This window comes from Thunnus thynnus, chromosome 6 (genome assembly GCF_963924715.1).
Source record: "Thunnus thynnus chromosome 6, fThuThy2.1, whole genome shotgun sequence".
Lineage (NCBI taxonomy): Eukaryota > Metazoa > Chordata > Actinopteri > Scombriformes > Scombridae > Thunnus > Thunnus thynnus.
The window spans coordinates 20884372-20908530 of NC_089522.1; the positions used below are offsets into that span (position 1 = coordinate 20884372).

A 24159-nucleotide genomic window follows, 5' to 3' on the forward strand; every position below is an offset into this window, starting at 1 on the left:
CAAAATTGAATTCTCTAAGTTAATGCAAAAGGCATACCACACATAACACATAATGCAGATTTTAGTATCTAGTGGTAACCTATAATATTTTTATGTATATTATGAGACATGGAATAGACATGAAATTCACAAAATAATACATACAAATTATAGTAACTGTATTTATTGTCTATTTTAAGTCTTTTCAAGTTTTTATATTTCAGACAGTAAACCAGCTTTCATCATCTTGCAGATACAGGAGGCGATTTTTTTTTCCAGGACGGAGAAGTCATGACCCGCCCTTCTCCACATCTGATTGGCTTACCCTGATATTCTTACCCTAACTCTGACCAATCTCACGCCTCATGCTTAAATCTAACCAATCCAACCAACGAAGGTAACGAGTACTGGCCAATCAGAGGCAGAGTAGGGCGTGTTTTGACTTCGCCATCCTAGGAAAAGTAAAAATGACAAGCCCCGCCTCCCTCCCCATAGCGTCCCTGTTTACTGTTTCTATGGAAACGACGCTTTTAACTTTACTTGTCTCCGAAGTCCCTTAAGAGGTGAAACTGAGTAAATTGACGTTAGCTGTTAGGAAACTAACGAAACCGGAGGATATTATATGAACGAACAGGTAAACGACAGCTATCCAATTCGTATTTATTGCAATCATCTTTTGAGATAATTATTACAGTGACATTAACGTCAGTCCGCTTGAAAAATGTAGCAAGCTTAACAACTGGAAGCTAGCCTAGTGTTAAATTACAACAGCTGTAACTGTTTTTGTTTTTCTTTTCAGCGGCTTGTTGCCAGAGATGGCGACCTCTCCCGACGTTTTCAAAGCCTCTACGGTGAAGGGCATGTCAAAGTATCCAGCCCTGCCCCCGATTGAAGGCGCGCAGCAGCAGGGAGAGGTTGGACAGGCCGCAGCAGCAAAGGAGCACACGATAACGTTAACGGTTCACAAGAAGCTGCTGAGGCACAGGAGGAGTAAAGTGCAGCAAGAGCAACTCCACAGAATATTGTATGTTTTCAGCTCAGCTATGACAGCTCTTTTGTCAGTACTTCAATGATAGCTACATCTATCTGAGAATGGTCTAACTGAAAGTCCCCCCCCCCTCCTCTTGTTCCTACAGTTCAATGTTTGACCTTCACTGTGCAGAATGATGTATGTGCATAGTTTGACACTGGAAGGCTGTTTTCATGTTCATGTACTGATAGTGAGAAGTTTCTCTGTGCTAATTGAAAATCCAATTTTAAGGGGTGGGCCTACAAGCATGATTTGTGACATCAGAAATAGTTTGGAAGCCAATCTTTGTCCAATATTCAACTTAAAACAGTGCACACTGAAAATTTACTTTACAGGGAAGTAGGAAACATCTTGTGTCCTGCAGTTAAACTTTTCAAATGAAAAATATTTGCATATTCATATATATTTTTTAATGAGGGAGAAGGAGTAGATGTCATTTTAAGTAATTTAATGAGGTAATTATACATTTTTTCAAACATCAAACACAAATTATTATTCAAAGTAGAGTATTTATCTTAAAACGTGTCTGGAGGGGACCTTTAACTAAGTTAGGCAGTTAATCATTTTGTAGGTCATTTGGTTTCCTGCAATGTGACAGTTTGTTGACTGAACTATTACAGGGTGTCGAGAGCAATGGAGGCCTACAGACAAAGCAAAGAGAGGAGAGCTGTGCACTACGAGTCACCAGAGCCACAGTTACCATCTTCTGTAAGACATCAATCAATCAATCAATCAATCAATCTATCTATCTATCTATCTATCTATCCATACACACATTTTAAATATTAATATAGAAATAGTGCACAATATAATGTATGTTTCTGCTTTACAGATGCTTAGTGCGGAGCGGAGGCGAAGTGTAAGTTTACTTTTTATTATTAAATTTGACTTATTAAGAGACTAAACCATATTTATCTGTGTGTAAAACCTGTCATATTTTATTTTGGCCACCTTTGCAGATGAACTACATGTTCTTGAAGCAGTGTGTAGAGAGCCGCCCATTCACTCCAATCCAGCAGCAGTGGTTGGACTCCATAGTTACCCGAGTCCCAGCTAAACTTAAAGAGAGCCCTGAGACAAATAAACTACTGCAGGAGCTCTGCATGGAAGTCAGTGAAAACTTCCGCAGTGTGATTGTCAAGCACACAGGTATTACCAATTATTTATGTACATGTCTATGCTTGCAGAGTAGATGTAGACTACAAATGAACCATGTCTCATTATGCCATATCTACTCATCAGTGGACACAGTACTAAGGAATCCACAAAATGAAGGAACTACCTCAGAAAAACAGACAGCGACTCAACCAAAGTGAGTGTCTAATGTACATAAATGATTAACACACAATAACCAAGTAGTTGTTAGTCTAGTTTTTCATGCCCTTTTGTAAAAAACATTTCTTGTCTTTTATAGAGTTCTTGATTTCTCCCAACCTTGGCATGATACCTTTATCAGAAGCCGGAAGATGATAAAAACAAATCTGCATATTCTTCATCCGGTAATGCAGACTGTCTTGGATATTGGCTACATGACATTTTCTCCACTGGTCCTGGTAGATCTTTCAGCATGCAGGTAAGACACCATGAATGCATCACAGCACTGCTTAAATGAGCATATACTGTACCTGCAGTGAAGATATTTCATGTGTGGATTTGCTGAGGTTGCCTTTTGATTTATTTTGGTTCCTGTTGGTTCAGGGCTTCAGGACCCATGGACTGTAAGAGCCTACAGAACAAAATGGCGGTGGAGTGTAAGAGGACAGAAGAGCGCATCATGAATACCTGGCTTCCCAAAGTCATACACTTACTAACAAGTAAAGAAACACTGAAGGGAGTTAAAGAGGAGAAATTGGACTCCTTCTATGACTGTGCGTCCACCCTCATCTCCAATCAGGTGGGATTATTTTGACTTCATTTTGACTTGACAAGAGTCAGAATGAAGAATTTAGAGTTATTTGATTGATATATAAAAATATGTGATACATTTCCACATTGTAATTGACAATTTTTAGGTACTTAATTCATTATAGAATGTTTTTTATATACTTTAACATTGTTTGCATGTTCCTTCATTACCAATGTAGACTCATGGACATTTTTTTCTTTTCTAAATACATAGTTGAAGTCCCTGCTTCAGACAAGCGTAGAGGAGTTTGTCAGTCTTTTTGAGCCAAGCAATCACCACCGCTTGCCCCTCTTTCGTATGGCCTTAACATTTGATGATGAAAAGATGGAAATTTACCCCACCTTACAAGATCTGGAGGCAGCTGTTTTTGAAATTCTTAATGCCATCACAAATGCACTGCAGGTGAGGTTATGTATAATAGCCATTTCACAGAAAATGGCAACTTTATGTCACATTTTTCATGTAACAATTACTACAAAGTTCTTCCACACCAGAAAGTCTGATATGCACAATGTCGATCACTTGTGCTCACTTTATCTACAACACTTCAGACCATCATCAGGCACAATTATAAACTTTGAAATTTGCACAAATATCATTTTTTCCTGATGAAGGTCTGAAGACCGAAACATTGTAAATGTGAGTACAAGTGATTGACAATGTGCAGAATTTTTTGGCTCTCACACATTTTTCATGTAAATGTATTTTGAGCTAGTATTAATATCTATGGTATTGATCCACAGAAAGTACAGACAGTCCAGTCATGGTTGACACAGGCCACATCTTCGTTTGTGGATGCCAAGGTGGCTGATCACATCCTTGCTTGGGCTCAGATCACTGTAAAGACCGCTGTGCACAAGAATCTAGAGGAACCTGACAAACATTTCCAGAGTTATGGTGATGTTGCATAATCCACTCATTTCCTATCACCAACCCAATGATTTTAATTTATATTATTGCTGACTTTTCTGCTTTATATTGTAGTTGACAACTACGACTGGTTAGTCAATGGAACTGCACAAGCTCGATTGGAGAAGTTCATGGAAGAAGAGCACTCTTTTGATGAATATACTGAGGTGACAAATCAAAAAAGTTTAATTTATGCTGCATATGTTATAGACCTATTCTTTCCTTGTTATCAGTGTTTCACATGACTGTCAATGTGTAATCTGGCTGCTTTTTAAAGCAAGTGGAGGAGTTTCGTGCTCTGTCAAAGAAGATTATCAGCCTCCCAGCAAAAGCTCACTTCACAATGGTCCATCTGGACTGTGAAGAGCTGAAACAGGGGCTGGCCAACAAAGCCAAAAACTATGCTGAAATACTTCTGAAGAAACTGATAACCAGCCACCGTGCGCAAAATCTACAGTGAGTTAATACTTCCTTTTTAACAAGTGTCCCTCCCTATTTAAAAGGCTCACATTTTTATGTATGTGTAACCCTTTTTGTCTCTGTTCAAAGGATCTGCTCTGAATTTGAAACCATCAGAGAGAAAGCTCTGCAAGTACCAGAGAATACAGAGGACATGACCCAGATGAGAGATTACATAACTTTCATTAAGACAAAGGGTACTGCACAACTTAATGAAAAAATAAAGGTGACTGACCCGATTAATGGTTTACCTGTTGTACCTTACACAAAGGCATTTATATTGATTTCAGTTATCTTAAAATTTAATATAATTTACAACCATATTGTGTTCTGACAGGAAGCGTATTGCAGACTGATCTACCTCCTGGATGTCCACATTATTGAGCCAGAGGATCTAGAGCTTAATTCGACTGTCTTTCTCTGGCCACAGAAAATTCTTGATGTTTTTGAACTCAATGATGAGGTAATGCTCCAGTGTCTTCCTACAACTGTATATCATGGTTGTGTTTTTAAGGATGACCTGATTCTGGCTAGTTATGTCATTTTCCAGGTGATGCAGAGTGCCAAGAAGAAAGGAGAGCAGGACCTCCTTGCTAAAAGAGAAAGATTGATGGTACAGCTTGAAAAGTTGGGACGCAGGATAGAGGAGTTCCCACATTGCTCTGAGATGGATATGATGCAGCAGGTACAGTGTCATTTGTGCTTTCAGATTACCATAAAGGAACAGTTCAACATTTTGGGAAATACACTCTTTTGTCTGGAGTTAGATGAGAAGATCGTATCATCTCATATAACCCATCATAAAACCACAAATTGTTAATTTTAAATGTGATTTTTGTACGGATTAAATTAGTTAGTTAATTAGTGCGATTTAGAGGTACTTGTAGGTGGATTTTGTTCACTTCAGACAGAGCCAGGCTAGCTGTTTACCTCTGGTTCCAGTCTTTATGCTAAGCTAAGCTAACTGGCTGCTGGCTCTAGCTTCATATTGAACGAATAAATTTGAAAATGATATTAATCGTCTCATCTAACTCTCGGCAAGAAAATAAATAAGCATATTTCCCAAAATGTCAAAAATAGCTTTGACTTAAATAACTTATAAAGTATTAGGGCCATATAGTCATATTAAAATATGCTTTTAAAATGCTTGGCAGTGCCAGTTCAATGTAAGTAAAAATCTGAATTGTACAAGAGCATCATAAAGTGTAATTTTAGTTTGGTTTAGTTTTACTTTGTGGTTTTCTAGTGAGGCTATTACATCAAATGGAAATATTTTAGCTCTCCAGAGCATGATTTCCATGTAATTCAATCTGACATGTTTATTATACTTCAATAAAAAGACTGCATTATCTAATTTTCTGTTAAATAGCCACTGATTTGGATCATTGGCATAACAAGTTTAAAATTTAGACAAAGAGACAAGAGAAACATTCAGTAAATATAGTCCACGTTGCAGTTAGGAGATTTTAAATTTTGCCACTTCAATGGAGATGGAAAGCTTTGTTTTTTGGATCAGAACAAGAGCACTATTCAGGAGATATAACTGTCTTGTTGTCACTTTTTGGGCAGTATGTGGCGGATGTCAGAACAGTTCAGAAACTTCTCCAAGAGGCTGAGGAGACAATCGACTACATAAACAAAGAAGAGGCCTTTTACAATTGGGACCCAACATTTTACCCAGAAGTTGAGGTCATCAAAGAGAGCATTGAGCCGTACCAGAAGCTGTTTGGACTTGTATTGAATTGGCAGCGTACAGAGAACAGGTCTGACTTAACTTTGATGAGTGTTGTGTTTTAATTACAAAATTTGCCCTGATGACCTTTTATCTTCTATGTGTATAGATGGATGGATGGTTCCTTCCAGGACCTAAATGGCGAGAGCATGGAGGTAAAAGTGGATGAGTTCTTTAGGGAGATCTTTAAGATGCTGAAGCTTTTCCAACAGAAACAGAACAAGGCTGAGCAAGAGATGGAAAAGATTGCTGGCAAGACTAGGCAACGACCTGGTGAGGATGATCCAAGCAAGAGGGGGAGTCCCACAGTACTTTTGTGCTCCACTGTAATGGAGCAGATCAAAGAGTTCAAGGTATTGTATGTAAATATTATTTTAAAATGGGCTCAAGAATGAAGAATCATAGTCTTGTTGTTGCTGATGCTAAAACATTATGTGGAATGTGCTTGTGTCAACAGGACCATATCCCTGTAGTGTCCATCTTGTGTAATCCAGGTATCAGAGCTCGCCACTGGAACCAGATGTCAGAGATAGTGGGATATGATCTCACTCCTGACTCTGGTACTACACTACGCAAAGTTCTCAAACAAAACCTGGCTCCTTACCTGGAAGAGTTTGAGTCTATCAGCGCTGCTGCTAGTAAAGTGAGAAGTCTTAATATGTTGTGTTTGTCTTTACAGCATTTAAGAAAAACTTAAATACTAAGTCTACTTGTTGAATGCTACATATCCCCACTGTGTGTCTTTACAGGAGTTTTCCCTGGAGAAGGCTATGCAAACCATGGTGAATATTTGGGACAGTGTTTATTTCCACCATCAACCTTACAGGGAGACTGGAGTGTCCATCCTGACTGCTTTGGATGAGATTCAGACAATGCTAGATGACCAAATTGTGAAGACTCAGACTATGAGGGGCTCGCCATTCATCAAACCCTTTGAAAATGAGATCAGAGTTAGTTTCAAGTTTTGGAGAGTTTATTTACCAAATGATACTTATTAAATGCAAGTCCTGCAGAAATTTAACAGTTTGTTCTTTGATCTCAGCTATGGGAGGAGCGTCTGCTTCGTATCCAGGAAACAATAGATGAGTGGTTGAAGGTGCAGGCCCAGTGGCTTTACCTGGAGCCTATCTTCTCTTCTCAAGACATCATGCAGCAGATTCCAGAGGAGGGACGACTCTTCCAAACTGTAGACAAAAACTGGAAAGAGGTCATGAGGCACTGCGTCAAGGACCCTAAGGTAGTTGTCAGCAAAGGTTTATGGTGACCACATGGCTTCTGGTCCACTGGTGAAAATGTGTTTGCAAATTATTCTGAAATAAGAAATTCTAAAAGATAGACTGTTTGAGTTAACTGATGGATCTGTAACTGTAGATTTTGCCAGCAACCTCACTGCCTGGTTTGCTAGAGAAACTGAAAGATTCCAACATACTCCTTGATAGCATCATGAAAGGACTGAATGCCTATCTGGAAAAGAAGCGTCTCTTTTTTCCAAGGTAAACAAAGCAATTTAGCAGTGTTTCTTGTATCCAGTTCTTTGTTAATATCATATATTTTGATACCCGCTCTGCTGCCGCTTGTTGCTGCCAGGTTCTTCTTTTTGTCCAATGATGAAATGTTGGAGATTCTGTCTGAGACCAAGGATCCACTGCGAGTACAGCCCCATCTGAAGAAGTGCTTTGAGGGTATTTCCAAACTAGACTTCCTACCCAATCTGGATATCCAGGTAACTCAGTTACATGTATTGTTATTGTTACATGACAGAATGGTTTATGGCTTTTACTAAACTGCATACTGTTCTTGCTCAGGCCATGTACAGTAGTGAAGGGGAGCGTGTTCAGCTAATCCAGCACATCTCCACATCTGAAGCCAAAGGAGCTGTGGAGAAGTGGCTGGTGCAGGTGGAGGATGTGATGCTCCGCAGTGTCAGAGATGTAGTAGCCCGTTCCAGGGTGGTGAGTTCACTGTTCTCATGGATCATACACTGCATCTGAACAATTTGAGGTTCCTCTTATGTGTGAATATAAATGTGAGTTGGTGAAAGCTGAGTGATTGAGTGTGGTTGTACTGACAGGCCTATGCTGAGACCCCGCGGAGCCAGTGGGTCAAGGAGTGGCCTGGGCAGGTGGTGCTCTGCACCTCTCAGATTTTCTGGACCTTGGAGGTGCATGAAGCCATCAGATCAGGAGCCGATGTAGGTTTTTAACTATTTTATGACCTAATAAAGATTTTGACATGTACTGTACACAGTGATGGATTTTTATAGTATAGATGCACAGTGCAGTGATGTGTCTTTCTCCTGATTGACTGACCTAATTTCTTCTTTTGATGGACATGACACCTTAACAAAATCACCTTGGGAAAAATGAAAATAGTAATTGTGCTTTTGTTCTCTGTAGGGTTTAAAGAACTACTATCAGCAGCTCCAGAAACAGCTGAATGACATTGTGGAGCTGGTGAGGGGGAAACTGCCCAAACAAACACGGACCACTTTGGGAGCGCTCGTCACAATTGATGTCCATGCCAGGGATGTGGTCATGGAGCTAATTGAGAAAGGTACGTCATAGCTTTGCTTCAGAAACAGCACTCCCAAAAAAAGTTAAAAATGTCAAAAATAAAATAATATGTCTCCATTTATAACAGGAGTATCAAATGAAACAGACTTCCAATGGCTAGCCCAGCTTCGTTACTACTGGAGCAATGACAACGTTCGTGTTCGCATAATTAACTGTGATGTTAAGTACGCCTATGAGTACTTGGGGAACTCGCCACGTCTGGTCATCACCCCACTGACTGACAGATGCTACAGAACCCTGGTAAAAAACTGACAAAAAACCTCTAAACATGTTACTTTTTTATTGGAATACTGCTGATTGATCAGATATTCTCTTTGTTATAGATCGGGGCTTTCTACCTGAATTTGGGTGGTGCACCTGAGGGTCCAGCTGGAACAGGAAAGACCGAAACCACCAAAGATCTAGCCAAAGCTCTAGCTGTGCAGTGTGTGGTCTTCAACTGTTCTGACGGACTGGATTACCTCGCCATGGGCAAAGTAACACCAGCATGAAATGTCACATTTATATCATTAATTCTAATGCTGTAGTAATAAATGCACAAATATTGACATATATTCTGGTGCAATCTCTCAGTTTTTCAAAGGTCTGGCTTCATCTGGTGCGTGGGCATGCTTTGATGAGTTCAACCGAATTGAGCTGGAAGTGCTGTCTGTAGTGGCCCAGCAGGTTCTCTGCATCCAGAGGGCCATTGAATTGAATCTGGAGTACTTTGACTTCGAAGGGACCATGCTCAAACTCAACCCCAACTGTTTTGTGTCCATCACAATGAACCCAGGCTATGCAGGACGCTCAGAACTCCCTGATAACCTTAAGGTCTTTTACCAATGAACACATACTGTATATTATCTGACATTGTGGGTTGAGATTGTCAGTTATGAAAAATATTGGCTGTAGATTAATATTATTATACAATGCAACTGTAAACATCTTAATGTGATATTAATGATGACATAATCATTCCAATTGACATTCCAACATCAAATTATACACTGTATATAATGTAACATAATAGAGGTAATAGAGGGAAGCATTGGCTGTAACACATTCATTTAATTTTCTTGTTTTTCTCTGTTCCTCAGGTGTTATTCCGAACAGTGGCCATGATGGTCCCCAACTATGCACTGATAGCAGAGATCTCTCTGTATTCATATGGATTCCTCAATGCCAAACCACTGTCAGTAAAGATTGTGATGACCTACAGACTCTGTTCAGAGCAACTCTCCTCCCAGTCCCATTATGATTACGGCATGAGGGCTGTCAAAGCTGTACTTGTGGCTGCAGGAAACCTCAAGCTCAAGTATCCTGATGAGAATGAGGACATACTGGTATTTGTGCTGAAATTAATGCATTTGCTCAACATTAGTCTAAAGAGTATGTCTTAATTGTGAACTTCTCTGGTTTGTCAGTTGATTTGCAGTATTTGTCTGTTACCACTTTTTCCACATGTTGTAACATCGAGCTCCTGAGGTCCATAAAGGATGTGAATGAGCCCAAGTTTCTCTCCCATGATATTCCGCTGTTCAATGGAATCACCAGTGATTTGTTCCCAGGCATCTCCCTTCCTGAAGCTGACTATCAGGTCAGATATGCTGATTCCATTACTTATTATTTTGTCCTTAATCTAACAATGCCTGCATATTTTAATATTGTTCTGTATATTACAATCTGTGTTTTTTTCATATCTTTGGCAGCTGTTCTTGGAGGCTGCTACAGAGTGCTGTAAAAATCACAATGTACAATCAACACAGGTCTTCTTACAGAAGATGATCCAGACATATGAGATGATGATAGTCAGACATGGGTATTTTATGTTTCAATTTCCATGTTACCATATTTTGAAATCTTACATGCCTTTTATTCAGTTATACAGTATATCACATTATTGGGACTTGGCTTGAAGTGGATCAAGATACTCTTTTTTTTATATCAGGTTCATGATGGTGGGAGAGCCTTTTGCAGGGAAAACCAAAGTGCTTCACGTTCTAGCTGACACTCTGACTGTCATGAATGAGAGAGGGTACAGTGAGGTGGAGAAGGTCATCTTCAGGACACTGAACCCAAAGTCCATCACCATGGGGCAGCTCTTTGGACAGTTTGATTTAGTTTCCCATGAGGTAGGCCTGTGCTTTGGATCCTTATGTATGAGTACTGTATCACAGATCCTCTGTTAGACCTGGGACAACAGGTGGCAATTTCTTTCTCCTTCCACGTTCTTCTCATGTTTTCCTCATTATTAGTGGACAGATGGGATTGTGGCCAACACATTTCGTGAGTTTGCATCAGCTGAGACACCGGACCGTAAATGGGTGGTGTTTGATGGTCCCATAGATACACTGTGGATTGAGAGCATGAACACTGTGCTGGATGACAACAAAAAGGTACGTAATACACAGTAAAAGCAATTGATATTTCATTGCAATATTTAATTGGTGCTCACATACTTGAGTAAGATCTTTATTGCTTTGCTCTTTCTGTACAGTTGTGCCTGATGAGTGGTGAGATTATCCAGATGTCCAATCAGATGAGTCTGATTTTTGAAGCAATGGATCTATCACAGGCCTCAGTAAGTTAGGTTTTTGGAGTGAAATAAATGATTTATTTGATTATCCCGTCTTTAAATTTAACAATTGCAAATTTTAATAAATCACCAACGTGGTCGAATAGATGTTGATAAACATTCAACTAGCCAATGAGAATTAACAACACATGCCAGGCTTGACTGACGGGATGTAATTGGATGTTATAAAAACATCGTGTTTGGTTATTTTCTCCCAATGCAGCCTGCAACAGTCAGTCGATGTGGTATGATCTACATGGAACCGTCTCAGTTGGGCTGGGAGCCCTTAGTGATCTCCTGGATGAATAATCTTGCTGATGCTCTGCAAAGCCCGGACAACCACTCACTGCTGCTGGACCTCTTCCACTGGCTGCTGCCGCCTGCCCTCAGGATGCTACGTAAAAACTGCAGAGTAAGTGTTCTGGGGTAAGGCCCCAGAACAATCCAGACACAAATATCTGTAGAAAATGTAGAGGTAGAAGTTTACACTCATTTACATGTTAAGTATAGAGTTTTTGTAATGCTGGGTTATGGTTTTGTTTACAGGAAGTTGTTTCCACTAGCAACAGTAATACAGTGATGTCCTTATGTCGATTGTTTGAGATGCTGCTCACTGAACCTGTTAAGATGGAGTCTGGGAATAAAAATATTCGCACGTGGATCATGGTAAAAAGACTTAATCATTATATACTTTTGAATAATATAATATTCAATTTTTTTTGTATGATACCACCCCTTCTCTTTCTTTATGATTGCAGGCAGCCTTTGCCTTCTCCCTGGTGTGGTCTGTGGGTGGCAGCTGTGATGCAGACAGCAGAGAGAAGTTTAGTGACTTCTTCAGAGTGACTGTGTCAGGAAAGACAGAAGAATATCCGATCCCTGACACTGTGGGGAAATGGGAGTGTCCAATGGATGAGAAAGGGCTGGTGTATGACTATTTCTATGAGGTACTGTGCGATTATGTCACTAAGAGGTATTTCTCTTGTGTTTAAATTAGTAAATCACACTGTAATCTCTTGTACAGTTTAAAGGAAAAGGCAGATGGGTTCACTGGAATGATGGCATCAAAAATGTCAACCTGGGGGACAAGAACACCAAAGTGCAAGACATCATTGTTCCCACCATAGACACTGTTCGCTACACCTACCTCATGGACCTCTGCATCAACTACGGAGTGTTAGTATTCTAAGGGGTCACAGTGGCATTGATAAACACAAATATCAAAAGTGCTGATTGCCATAAATTATTGTAAATAAATTTCTAATGTATTTTAACAAATTCAATTTTTTGCTAGACATTGATTTTTCTGTTTCTCTGTTCAGGCCTCTACTATTTGTTGGTCCTACTGGCACTGGGAAGTCAGTGTATGTGAAGGAGAAGTTGATGAACAATCTGGACAAAGACCGCTATCTACCCTTCTTCATCAATTTTTCAGCCCGCACTAGTGCCAACCAAACCCAGGTCAGCATATAGGAATCATGGATTAAAGAGTGTCCTTGCAGGAATTTTTGTATTACTAGTAAAACATTATGTGATGTGATGATCTAAACAAACAAGAAAAGATAATAAAATTAATTTTCCTTTCTTTATTCTGTATTTTTTGCATCTTCTAGAATATCATCATGTCCAGGTTAGATAAGAGAAGGAAGGGAGTGTTTGGGCCGCCTGTGGGAAAGAAGTGTGTCATCTTTGTAGATGATATGAACATGCCTGCACTGGAACAGTTTGGAGCACAGCCTCCTGTGGAGCTTCTGCGGCAGTATATAGACCATGGAAACTGGTATGAACCATCCACTATAGATGCCAAAACAAAACAAAACAAAACAAGAGAGATATAATAAAGGAAGAGCAGTGAATTTACTGCATTAAAGAGACTTAAGCATTGTCCATTAAACAATCAGACCTTATCTGTTATGCTCTGGCAGGTACGATCTGAAGGATACATCCAAGATCACCCTGGTCGACCTCCAGCTCATTTCAGCTATGGGTCCCCCTGGTGGTGGGAGAAACGCTGTGACTTCTCGCTTCCTGCGGCACTTCAACATTTTTAGTATCAATGCCTTCAGTGATGACACCATGGTTCGCATCTTCTCCAGTGTGGTGGCCTTCTATCTCAAAAACAATGAATTCCCACCAGAATATTTCACTATTGGCAACCAAATAGTGACAGCTACAATGGAAGTGAGTCCCCTAAAGACCCACAGTGATGTCAGAATATAATCAGAATAAATACATTCTTTGGTGTGTCAAATGCTTTTTATCAATCATGTGTTGTCTTCTCCATTGCTTTCTGATCTTATGCTTTTAATTTGTAGGTGTATAAGAAAGCAATGGATAACTTGCTTCCTACTCCAGCCAAATCTCACTACACCTTCAACCTGCGGGACTTCTCACGTGTAATCCAAGGCTGCCTGCTGCTGAAGAAGCAGTCTCTGGAGAACAAACGCACTATGATACGCTTGTTTGTCCATGAGGTCTTCCGCGTCTACTATGACCGTCTGGTGGACGACAAAGATCGAGCATGGATCTTCCAGCTGATGAACCGCATCCTCAAAGATCATTTCAAAGAGTCCTTCGACCAGGTGTTTGATCACCTGATAAAAGGCAGTAAAGTAAGCAGAGATTCAGTTATATTTGCTGTGGTGTCATGTGTTTGAGAATGCAGGAAAAGCTGTTTTGGCCTGTCTTCCCTTTTAAGATTTGATTTTTTTTTTTGTGATTCATTTTCTGTTAGCATATGAAACTTCCAAACAGTTGAAGTTTTTACACCTCACTGATACAAAATACATATAAAATTATCAAGGAAAATCTATATTTATATATATATATATATATATATATATATATATATATATATATGTTCTATATTTATTTGTTTTGTTCGTCCTTTCTCAGCTGGTTGAAGAAGACATGCGGAATCTACTGTTTGGTGACTACATGAATCCTGACCTGGAGGATGATGAGCGCTTGTATGCTGAGGTGCCCTCAATGGAAAGCTTTGCTCAGGTGGTGGAGTTGTGTCTTGATGAATATAACCAGATGCACAAGAATCGCATGAATCTCGTCATCTTCCGGTAAATGACTTTTATATTATAAAGGCAATTCAACTACATGCATAAAATGTGGAGTTATTGCACTTTATTAATTAGTAGACTTTTTGTTGTCATAAGAAAAATAAGATTTTAGACTTAATGTACAACTAAATGACTTTAACTTTCATGTGGTAAGTTAATGAAATGTGCTTTTTATGTTCAATTCAGTCTTTGCATGGAAACTTGATCACCTGATAAGAAAATTTATGCATTATGTAGGTATGTCCTGGAGCACCTGTCCCGTATCAGCCGTGTGTTGAAGCAGCCAGGAGGCAATGCCCTGCTAGTGGGAGTGGGAGGCAGCGGACGCCAGTCCATCACTCGTCTGGCCACATCCATGGCTCACATGACCATGTTCCAGCCTGAGATTTCTAAGAGCTACGGCATGATTGAGTGGAGAGATGACCTTAAGGTCAGCTTTACAGTTTAGAACAGACTTCTTGTAATTCTGAAGCATTACATGTATTTTTCCTCACACAATTTTGCTCTCTGTCTGTAATCCTTTTGATTTTTAAACTGTTGTGACAAATTTTAACATAGTCACAATACCTTGTCTACATGCTTCTCCTTATACTACAGATGCTGTTGAAAAATGCTGGGGTGAAAGGTCAGAAGACAGTGTTCTTGCTAACGGACTCTCAGATCAAAGACGAGGCTTTTTTAGAAGACGTGGACAGTGTACTAAACACAGGGGAAGTGCCCAATCTGTTTGCCATAGATGAAAAACAAGAGATCATGGAGGTAGGTTATTACAAACTACACGTATACCCTTATAGAACAATGTATACCTTATATAAAAGGCCATATACATTTATACTTAATATTACTCTTACTTCATCTCTCTTTCTGCAGGCAGTACGTCCTGTCGCCCAGGCTGGTAATAAGAATTTGGAGTTGAGCCCTTTGACTCTGTTTGCATTCTTTGTGGCACGCTGTAGGGAGAACCTGCACATTGTTGTGGCCTTCAGTCCCATTGGAGACGCCTTTCGAAATCGCCTGCGCCAGTTTCCATCTCTTATCAACTGCTGTACCATTGACTGGTTCCAGGTACTAAACAGGCAATAAGACTGGCATGAGCACTTGTAGTTTGTTTTTTATCTAAAGTCAAATATACCACATATGCCAGACAAGGAAAATACTAAATTCTGTCTGTGCATGTATGTATCTGCATGCCTGTCAGTAACAGTTAGTCATCTGTGCTGTCTGGGCGAGAGATAACATCAAAAGAAATAAAAGGGAGAAGATATGACACATACAGTACCAGTCAAAAATTTGGACACACTTTCTCATTTAAGGGAATAGGAAAGTGTGTCCAAACTGTCGACTGATACTGTAGATTAGCTAATAGACACGATTGACAGTGTCACCAGTCTCTCTTTGCAGGCTCTTGTCTTTGTCCCTATCCTCACTATCCTTTTCATCTCTCTGCCCTGACAGCCATGGCCAGAGGAGGCTCTTGAGCGGGTAGCCAACTCCTTCCTGGAGACGTTGGAGATGAGTGAAAATGAGAGGCAGGAGGTCATACCCATCTGCAAAACATTCCATACCTCTGCCAAACAGCTCTCACAGAAGTATGATGTGATTATTTATAACTTCTATATTCAAAGGTACAGTGAATTTATAATCCCTTAATTACACTGTTGTTGTCTTTGCAGATTCCTCTCTGAGCTAGGTCGACATAATTATGTGACACCCACATCCTATCTGGAGCTGATTGCAGCGTTTCGTCTGCTCCTCACTCAGAAAAGAGACACTGTCATGAAGGCAAAACAGAGGTATACCAATGGTCTGGATAAACTAGCCTTCGCTGAATCTCAGGTATATGCAATATCGTTTTTACCTGAGTTGTTTTGTATTTCACTAGTTTTTTATTAAATGATCAGTATACCTTTGCATAACTTATTGCAACAATCTCCCTTGTAGGTTGGTGAGATGAAAAAGGAACTAGTAGACTTACAGCCCAAACTGGAACAAGCAAAGATAGATAACACCAAAATGATGAAGGTGAATAAATTTCACATCTTCATTCAGCCTTAACATCAACCTAGAATATAAATACATACATTAAATATATATTATTTAATGTTATGACTTTCAGGTGATAGAAGTGGAGTCTGTGGAGGTGGAGGCCAAAAGTAAAGTTGTGCGTGTTGATGAGGAGGCAGCAACTATAAAAGCTAATGAGGCTCAGGCTCTGAAGAATGAGTGTGAGAGTGATTTGGCTGAGGCCATCCCTGCCCTGGAGGCTGCTCTCTCAGCCTTGAACACTTTGAAGGTGAGCACCCTTTAAACTGCACCGCTCCATTGTACCATGTTTTGCCACACAGATCAGTTTGCAGTTTTGACAGTTGAGTAAGTTGAGCTGTCTGTTTCGTTGCAGCCTTCTGATGTCACAATTGTGAAGTCGATGAAAAATCCCCCTTCAGGGGTGAAGCTAGTGATGGCAGCTGTGTGTGTGATGAAGGACATAAAGCCAGATAAGATAGCCGACCCTGCTGGGACTGGGAAAAAGGTTGGACTGTGGAAAAATATAACACTGCCAAAGCTTATCATACTAAAATATTTTAACATTACAAATTATAGTAATATCCTGATGAATAATTTATTTTATCGTGTAGGTTTTTGACTACTGGGGTCCAAGCAAGAAGCTACTGGGTGATATGAACTTCTTACGAGACCTTAAAGAATATGACAAGGACAATATTCCTGTGAGTGTCAGGAAAACATTTTTTTTTATGTATTATTAACACTTTTAACACAGTATTAAAAACACTTCCACTTTGCTCCCACTAACTCCTCTGTCTTTTAATTGCAGGTCCCTGTGATGCAAAAAATCCGTGGTGAATACATGAATAATCCTGACTTTGACCCCAGCATAGTGGCAAAGGCCTCCTCTGCAGCAGAGGGCCTGTGCAAGTGGATCAAAGCGATGGAGGTGTATGACAGGGTGGCAAAGGTGCAGTGTATCTAGCTTTGCGTAGACTTTTTATCTCTTGACTTGCCCTGTTGATATATGCATGCTGGCATCCACTTCTTTGTTCTCAACCACTCTGTGCTTTTAGGTTGTGGCTCCTAAGAAGGCCAATCTTGCAGAGGCCCAGGAGTCCCTGGCTGCTACCATGGCCCTGCTGGACCAGAAGAGAGGTGAGCTAAAGGAGGTCGAGGATCGTTTAGCTGCCCTTCAAAAAACCTTTGAGGAGAAGACAGAGGAGAAAGCCCAGCTGGAGTTCCAGGTGGATCTGTGTGCCAGGAAGTTGGAGAGGGCTGAGAAACTCATTGGTGGTCTGGGTGGAGAGAAGACCAGGTGATAAATATTATGTGGTTCATGATTTTCTGCGATTAAAAGAATTGCAATGTACCACTAACTGAAAAAGTGTCTGTCCTTAGATGGTCAAAGGCAGCAGATGATCTGCAGAACACGTATGACAACCTAACTGGAGATGTTCTTATCTCCGCTGGTGTCATCGCCTACCTGGGTGCCTTCACTGCTGGCTTCAGACAGGACTGCACCAAGTTATGGACTAAACTCTGCCAAGTAACAGTCCTTTGGTTCTTTATTTAAAATTTTATGGTCACTCTCTTTGAATTCAGACATATTTAATTGCTTCTTATCTTTCTTTTCATCTACTCCAATATCTCTAGTCAAAGAACATTCCATCATCAGATGACTTCTCTCTCAGTAAGACCCTGGGAGATCCCATTAAGATTAGGGCCTGGAACATCGCAGGCCTTCCCAGTGACTCTTTCTCTATCGACAATGGTGTCATTGTCAGTAATTCACGTAGATGGTGAGTCTGTATTGCTTAAATATATTGGTTTAAAGTTAAATGTCTTATTAGTAACACATTTCTCAGAAATATTCATGTTTTGGTTAAATTTGAATAAAACTGGCAGCAAAGTTGCACAGTTCAGTCTAAAATGAATCTCATGTGTTCTTGTGTTTTTGTAGGCCCTTGATGATTGACCCTCAGGGCCAGGCCAACAAATGGGTGAAGAATTCAGAGAAAGACAACAACTTGAGTGTAATCAAGCTGACAGATGGGGACTACATGAGAACGTTGGAAAACTGTATTCAGTTTGGAACACCGTTGCTGCTGGAAAATGTGGGTGAGGAGCTGGACCCCTCCCTGGAACCACTGCTGCTCAAACAAACCTTCAAACAAGGTGCTGGGAATGTGAGATGGCTGCCAAAGGACCATCTGAGATTTGAATTCAAAACTTGTGAAAATTCAGAATTCTGAACTTTTGTTTCACCTAGGTGGTGTGGATTGCATCAGGCTGGGGGAGAGTGTGATTGAGTACTCCTGTGATTTTCGTTTCTACATCACCACTAAGCTGAGGAACCCACATTATCTACCGGAACTGGCCACCAAAGTGTCCCTGCTCAATTTTATGATTACCCCAGAGGGCTTAGAGGACCAGCTGCTCGGAATTGTGGTTGCCAAAGAGAGGTAGGGCTCATATAATCGTCATGTTGGTATCTCACTGAAATACTACTTGTCATTTTGGTAGAGCATTGTTTCTGCTTCATCTGCTCTACAGGCCAGAGCTGGAAGAGGAGAGAAATGCACTAATTTTGCAGTCAGCTGCAAACAAGAGGCAGCTAAAGGAAATTGAGGACAAGATCTTGGAGACACTCCAGTCATCTGAGGGAAATATCCTGGAGGATGAGAGTGCCATTCAGATTCTAGACTCTGCAAAGATCATGTCCAATGAGATTACTAAGAAACAACAGGTGTGCAATAAGCACTAAAAATGAAATTTGGATTGTGAATGAGTCTGATATTTGATCATCTAACGTTCAACTGTTTCCATATTTCCAGATTGCAGAGAAGACAGAGATCAAAATAGCAGAGTCTAGAGAGGGTTACAGAGCCATTGCCAAGCACTCCTCCATCCTGTTCTTCAGTATTGCCGACCTGACTAACATAGACCCTATGTACCAGTACTCCCTCAGCTGGTTTGTCAACCTCTACATAAACTCTATCCACGACAGGTGAGTGACGCACATGAAGTTTAATCTGCAATGTCCCAGAGGAGGTAATGCATTGAGACAAATGCAAACTGCCTGGATTTTATGACTGTGCCCGATCACACAGGGATCACACATTTTTTCAAAGAGGAGGATTACGTAAAATATCTTCACTGACAGAACCCTGCAGACATATTAGTACAACAAATATAGACAGACAGCAACTCACTTTGCTTATTTGTTTTTTTTTCGTGTCAGGCTCAATTATTTTCAGAATTGCTGTCAGATCTAGAAGAGATGTGTGCCATTGTTCATCTTACACCAGGGTTGTATGGTACACAAGCTTAAATTGGTGTCATTTTTTCCAAATAATCCCTAATTTAACTTAAGTTATTTTCTGAAAAATCAAGCACATTCAGCAAGCTACACAGCATACATGCACATGATTAACAGTGGAGTGAGAACCAACTTATTCCTATACAGCAGCTTCTAGTGGAGGAGATCAAATGTAATGTAACCTTTTTTTGTCATGTGGAGCCAGAGATGTGCCCTGTACACACAGAGAATATGCATTTTTTGTACTATAACATCACAAGTGCATATTTGACTAATGTGGAACTATCTAGTGGTGAGTGGAGGGTGAACCCTTTACTCAGCCTTTACTCAAAATTCAGCTAGACTTTGAAATCCTGAGTGAAACTAACTTCTTCACCCAGGCCTTCCTAACTGTTTATCTGAAACTTCCTATGTTTTGTCTTTTATTCAGTAACAAGTCCAAGATCCTGGAGAGGAGGCTTCGATACCTGATTGATCACTTCACCTTTAACCTGTACTGCAACGTATGTCGCTCTCTGTTTGAGAAGGACAAACTCCTCTTCTCCTTCCTCCTCTGCTGCAATCTACTCCTGTAAGTGTTAAAGCAGCTTGGGGATTTTGATTGAGTGACTTAAGCTAGTAAGATCAGATTTAAGCTTTTAACCAAGTTCTCATATGAAAATATGATGGATGAATTTGGTATTGTGATATTTTCTATTGATATTCCATTCAGGGCAAAAGAGGAGATTGAATACTCTGACTTCATGTTCTTGATGACTGGAGGAGTGGGCCTGCAGAACACCATCGCTAACCCCGACCCCAGCTGGCTGCAGGACAAGAGCTGGGATGAGATCTGTCGAGCCAGTGAACTGCCTGGCTTACAGGGATTAAAGTAACGAGCATTATTCACTCGATCATTATAATTTAATGTTGGTCAATTGAGTTCATCAAAGTATTATTTATTCCACAGAGAAGCTTTCATCAAGAGCCCAGGAGACTTCAAGCCTATTTATGACAGCAAAGAGCCGTGCAACATTCCTCTGCCTGCACCATGGTGCGAACAGCTCAATGAACTGCAGAAGATGATCGTTGTCCGTGCTCTCAGGCCTGATAAGATGGTGCCAGCTGTGACTAAATATGTAACTGGCAAACTGGGGAAGAAATTTGTACAGCCCCCTCCCTTTGACCTGAGTAAGAGCTACCTGGACTCCAACTCCACCACCCCCCTGGTGTTTGTTCTGTCTCCAGGAGCAGATCCGATGGCTAGTAAGTTCTTCAGTACCAATGATTCAATGTCAAAGTTCCATGTAATGCTAACCCTGAAAATCATTAGAAATAACAGTATCTCTCCACAGGCTTACTGAAATTTGCCAGTGACAAGAACATGAGTGGTACAAAGTTCCAGTCCATCTCTCTGGGGCAGGGCCAGGGTCCCATTGCTGCCAAAATGATATCCACAGCCATGCAGGATGGGACATGGGTGTGTTTGCAGAACTGTCACTTGGCTGTTTCCTGGATGTCCACCCTAGAGAAAATCTGTGAGGACTTAAGTCCTGCAACATGCCACCCAGACTTCCGCCTTTGGCTCACAAGCTACCCCTCATCCAAGGTAAAGCATAGTGCATTTGATTCTGAACATGTGCATAAATTAACAACTTTAAGCACCAAGATTGAGCTTTCATCTAATGATAGTCTTAAAACTACTTCCTTTCTGATATCAGTTTCCAGTGACCATCCTGCAGAATGGAGTGAAAATGACAAACGAGCCTCCCACAGGACTTCGACTCAACCTACTGCAGTCTTACTTGTCAGATCCTGTTTCTGACCCAAACTTCTTCAATAACTGCCCTGATAAGGAGCTGGTGAGTTGGGGAGAAACTTACAATTTGTATGTCACAGGAATTTGCATTTATCTATTTAAATGATGTATCAAATGTCACAAATTCTCTCTAGCTATTTCTGACTCTTGGATTTCTCCACTAGATTTGGGAGAAACTCCTGTACGGACTGTGCTTCTTCCATGCTCTTGTTCAGGAGAGGAAGAAGTTTGGTCCACTGGGCTGGAATATTCCCTATGGCTTTAATGAGTCTGACCTACGTATAAGCATCAGACAGCTACAGGTATTCATTCAGGGTTTCAGCAGCCAAGCTCCTACCATCACCAAGAATCTAAAATGCATTTAATTTAATTTCTTTTCCTCTTTAGCTGTTTGTGAATGAATATGATGACGTTCCCTTTGAGGCCATAACGTATCTGACCGGGGAGTGCAACTATGGTGGTCGTGTGACAGATGACTGGGATAGGCGGCTGCTGATGACCATCTTAGCTGACTTCTATAACAAGGACGTCATCGAGAAACCTCGCTACCCTTTCTCACCTAGCGGCGAATACTTTGCCCCACCTAAATCTATCTATGAGGACTACATTGAATTTATCAAGGTAAAGCCACTTGAGATAACACATATCAAGAAGATTAATATGTATTTGTTTCTTTTTTCTATATAATGACTCCCACCTTTTATCATATTCTAGGAACTTCCATTCAGCCAGCACCCGGAGGTGTTTGGGATGCATGAAAATGTAGACATTTCTAAGGATCTGCAGCAGACCAAGCTGATGTTTGATTCACTGCTACTTACCCAGGGAGGAGGAGCTAAGGGAGGAGCTAGCTCCGGGAGTGACAATACCCTGTATGACATAGCGAATGACATCCTTACTAAGGTAGAAATTGATCAAACCTCCTCATCATTTAGCAATTTTTAAGACTGAAACAGAAATGCTTTTGTATATCTTGTAAAATATATAAGGAACGTGTTATTATAGCTCTGAGGTAAAACATAATTTTAAGCTGTAGTATTATAAAGTATTAGATTAGTATTATTAGCAGTAGTAGTGTTAGCATTAGTTGTGTTATTAGATTTTAGAACCCATTTTTAAAAGATTGAGTTTCATTACTGATGCAAATATAGCATCAGTAAAAGTGTATCTCTCCCGAAAAGTGGAAATTTGTGTTGATGTTTCGTTTACCTTGATTGTAACCTGTATGCACTTTCCCCCCAGCTTCCATCTAATTTTGACACAGAAGCAGCTCTCTCAAAGTTCCCGGTGCTCTACGAGGAGAGCATGAACACTGTGCTCGTCCAAGAGATGGAGCGCTACAACACGTATGGACAAACAGCTCAGTGCAGAACTTGAAAAAGTGCAACACATCATAACCTATCCTATATGACTGTACTGCTGTTTTTCCTTTCTCTTAGGCTGTGTAGTACGATCCGTTTTAGTCTACAGAACCTGCTGAAGGCCATCAAGGGTTTAGTGGTGATGGATGCAGAGCTGGAGGCAGTTGCAGGCAGTTTGATAGTGGGCAAGGTCCCAGAGAAATGGGCCAAGCGCTCTTACCCCAGCCTCAAGCCCTTGGGCAGCTACATTACTGACTTTCTCTCAAGGCTCAAGTTTTTGCAAGTGAGACTTGTTAATGTAAAAGAAATGTCTTGTATGCTTAAATTTAATTACTGTATGTAGGAGCTTTGTTGGGTTTTTTACTCCACTTATATTTTGCTTTTGCTTGTAGGATTGGTATGACACCAGTAAGCCCAATGTGTTCTGGCTGCCTGGCTTCTTCTTCACCCAGGCCTTCCTAACTGGGGCTATGCAGAACTACGCCAGGAAATATCATGTCCCCATTGATCTGCTAGGCTTTGATTTTGAGGTCAAGAGACACTTTGTAATCCCTCTTTCTCCACCTGAAAGAACTTCTGATCACTTATCTGTGATTTTTTTTTTCATGATTTTATCTCACAGGTTCTTCCTATTGATGAGTCAGACACAGCGCCTGAAGATGGCGTTTACATTAGTGGATTGTTTCTTGATGGAGCTCGATGGGACAAAGGAAGGTAGAGGTTCATATGAGAGTTATTTTTGAATAATGTTTATGTCAATATAATAGTGAAGTGCAGGGAGACTTGATAAAACTTAACTATTGCTTGTCTCTCTGTCATCAGTGGAGTTCTGGCTGAGCAGAACCCCAAAGTCCTTTTTGACTTGGTGCCCATCATCTGGATAAAACCCAGTAAGTATTACCTTATTTTGCATAACAGCCACCACAGTAACCATTTCTCTGTAGGTACACAAGACAAACTAACTGCCATTCATATTATCAGGTGTTTTTTGCATCCCCATGATTATAAACATGATGCTGTTATTCTCTTATTATTATGTCTCCATTTTCTTAACTCATTCCTATTTTCTTTGTTTATTCTCCTGCTTCTTTGCCATACAGCTCAAAAGAAGAGCATCGATCAGCCTCAGAAACTCTATATTTGCCCTCTCTACAAGACCACTGAGAGGAAGGGCACCCTCTCTACTACAGGCCACTCCACCAATTTTGTCATTTCCATGATGTTGCCCACTGGCAGGCGCCCTCAACACTGGATCAAGCGTGGCGTAGCCATGCTCTGCCAGCTTGATGACTGAGATCAGACAGCACACTGTTGAAGACTCAAGCATTTTACTGTGACACATAAAACACTTTGATGTTCTTTTCTGATTATCTGTTCCTTAACAATGCAAAATTAAACATAATCACATCTGCTTGTGACCAACAAGGGAATATGTGTTTCAAAACTGTACATAGA

General features: G+C 40.5%; 1 protein-coding gene across 1 annotated transcript; it reads left to right on the forward strand.

The window, feature by feature from the left end:
- The first annotated feature begins 496 nt into the window (after positions 1–496).
- Positions 497–24134, forward strand: dnah12 (dynein, axonemal, heavy chain 12). The gene is made up of 74 exons (XM_067592507.1): positions 497–613; positions 779–1003; positions 1630–1717; positions 1842–1868; positions 1969–2158; positions 2252–2321; positions 2424–2582; positions 2708–2903; positions 3129–3317; positions 3659–3812; positions 3900–3991; positions 4102–4280; positions 4374–4509; positions 4621–4746; positions 4834–4968; positions 5853–6046; positions 6125–6368; positions 6473–6658; positions 6765–6965; positions 7058–7252; positions 7387–7508; positions 7603–7738; positions 7821–7967; positions 8087–8206; positions 8412–8568; positions 8656–8828; positions 8912–9064; positions 9162–9401; positions 9668–9913; positions 10048–10167; positions 10280–10389; positions 10519–10702; positions 10826–10966; positions 11068–11151; positions 11369–11557; positions 11692–11811; positions 11904–12092; positions 12170–12321; positions 12468–12606; positions 12759–12925; positions 13071–13326; positions 13461–13757; positions 14041–14219; positions 14457–14649; positions 14817–14978; positions 15090–15284; positions 15675–15808; positions 15893–16055; positions 16161–16241; positions 16336–16512; positions 16618–16749; positions 16856–16945; positions 17053–17193; positions 17300–17541; positions 17625–17772; positions 17880–18025; positions 18187–18401; positions 18496–18688; positions 18780–18972; positions 19061–19233; positions 19976–20116; positions 20258–20416; positions 20495–20790; positions 20880–21133; positions 21246–21386; positions 21508–21645; positions 21731–21964; positions 22058–22246; positions 22586–22689; positions 22783–22987; positions 23097–23234; positions 23327–23418; positions 23527–23594; positions 23805–24134. Exons 2-74 carry the CDS (start codon positions 795–797, stop codon positions 23996–23998), a joined length of 11922 nt encoding a protein of 3973 aa, XP_067448608.1. The 5' UTR covers positions 497–613; positions 779–794; the 3' UTR covers positions 23999–24134.
- Positions 24135–24159: the final 25 nt, after the last annotated feature.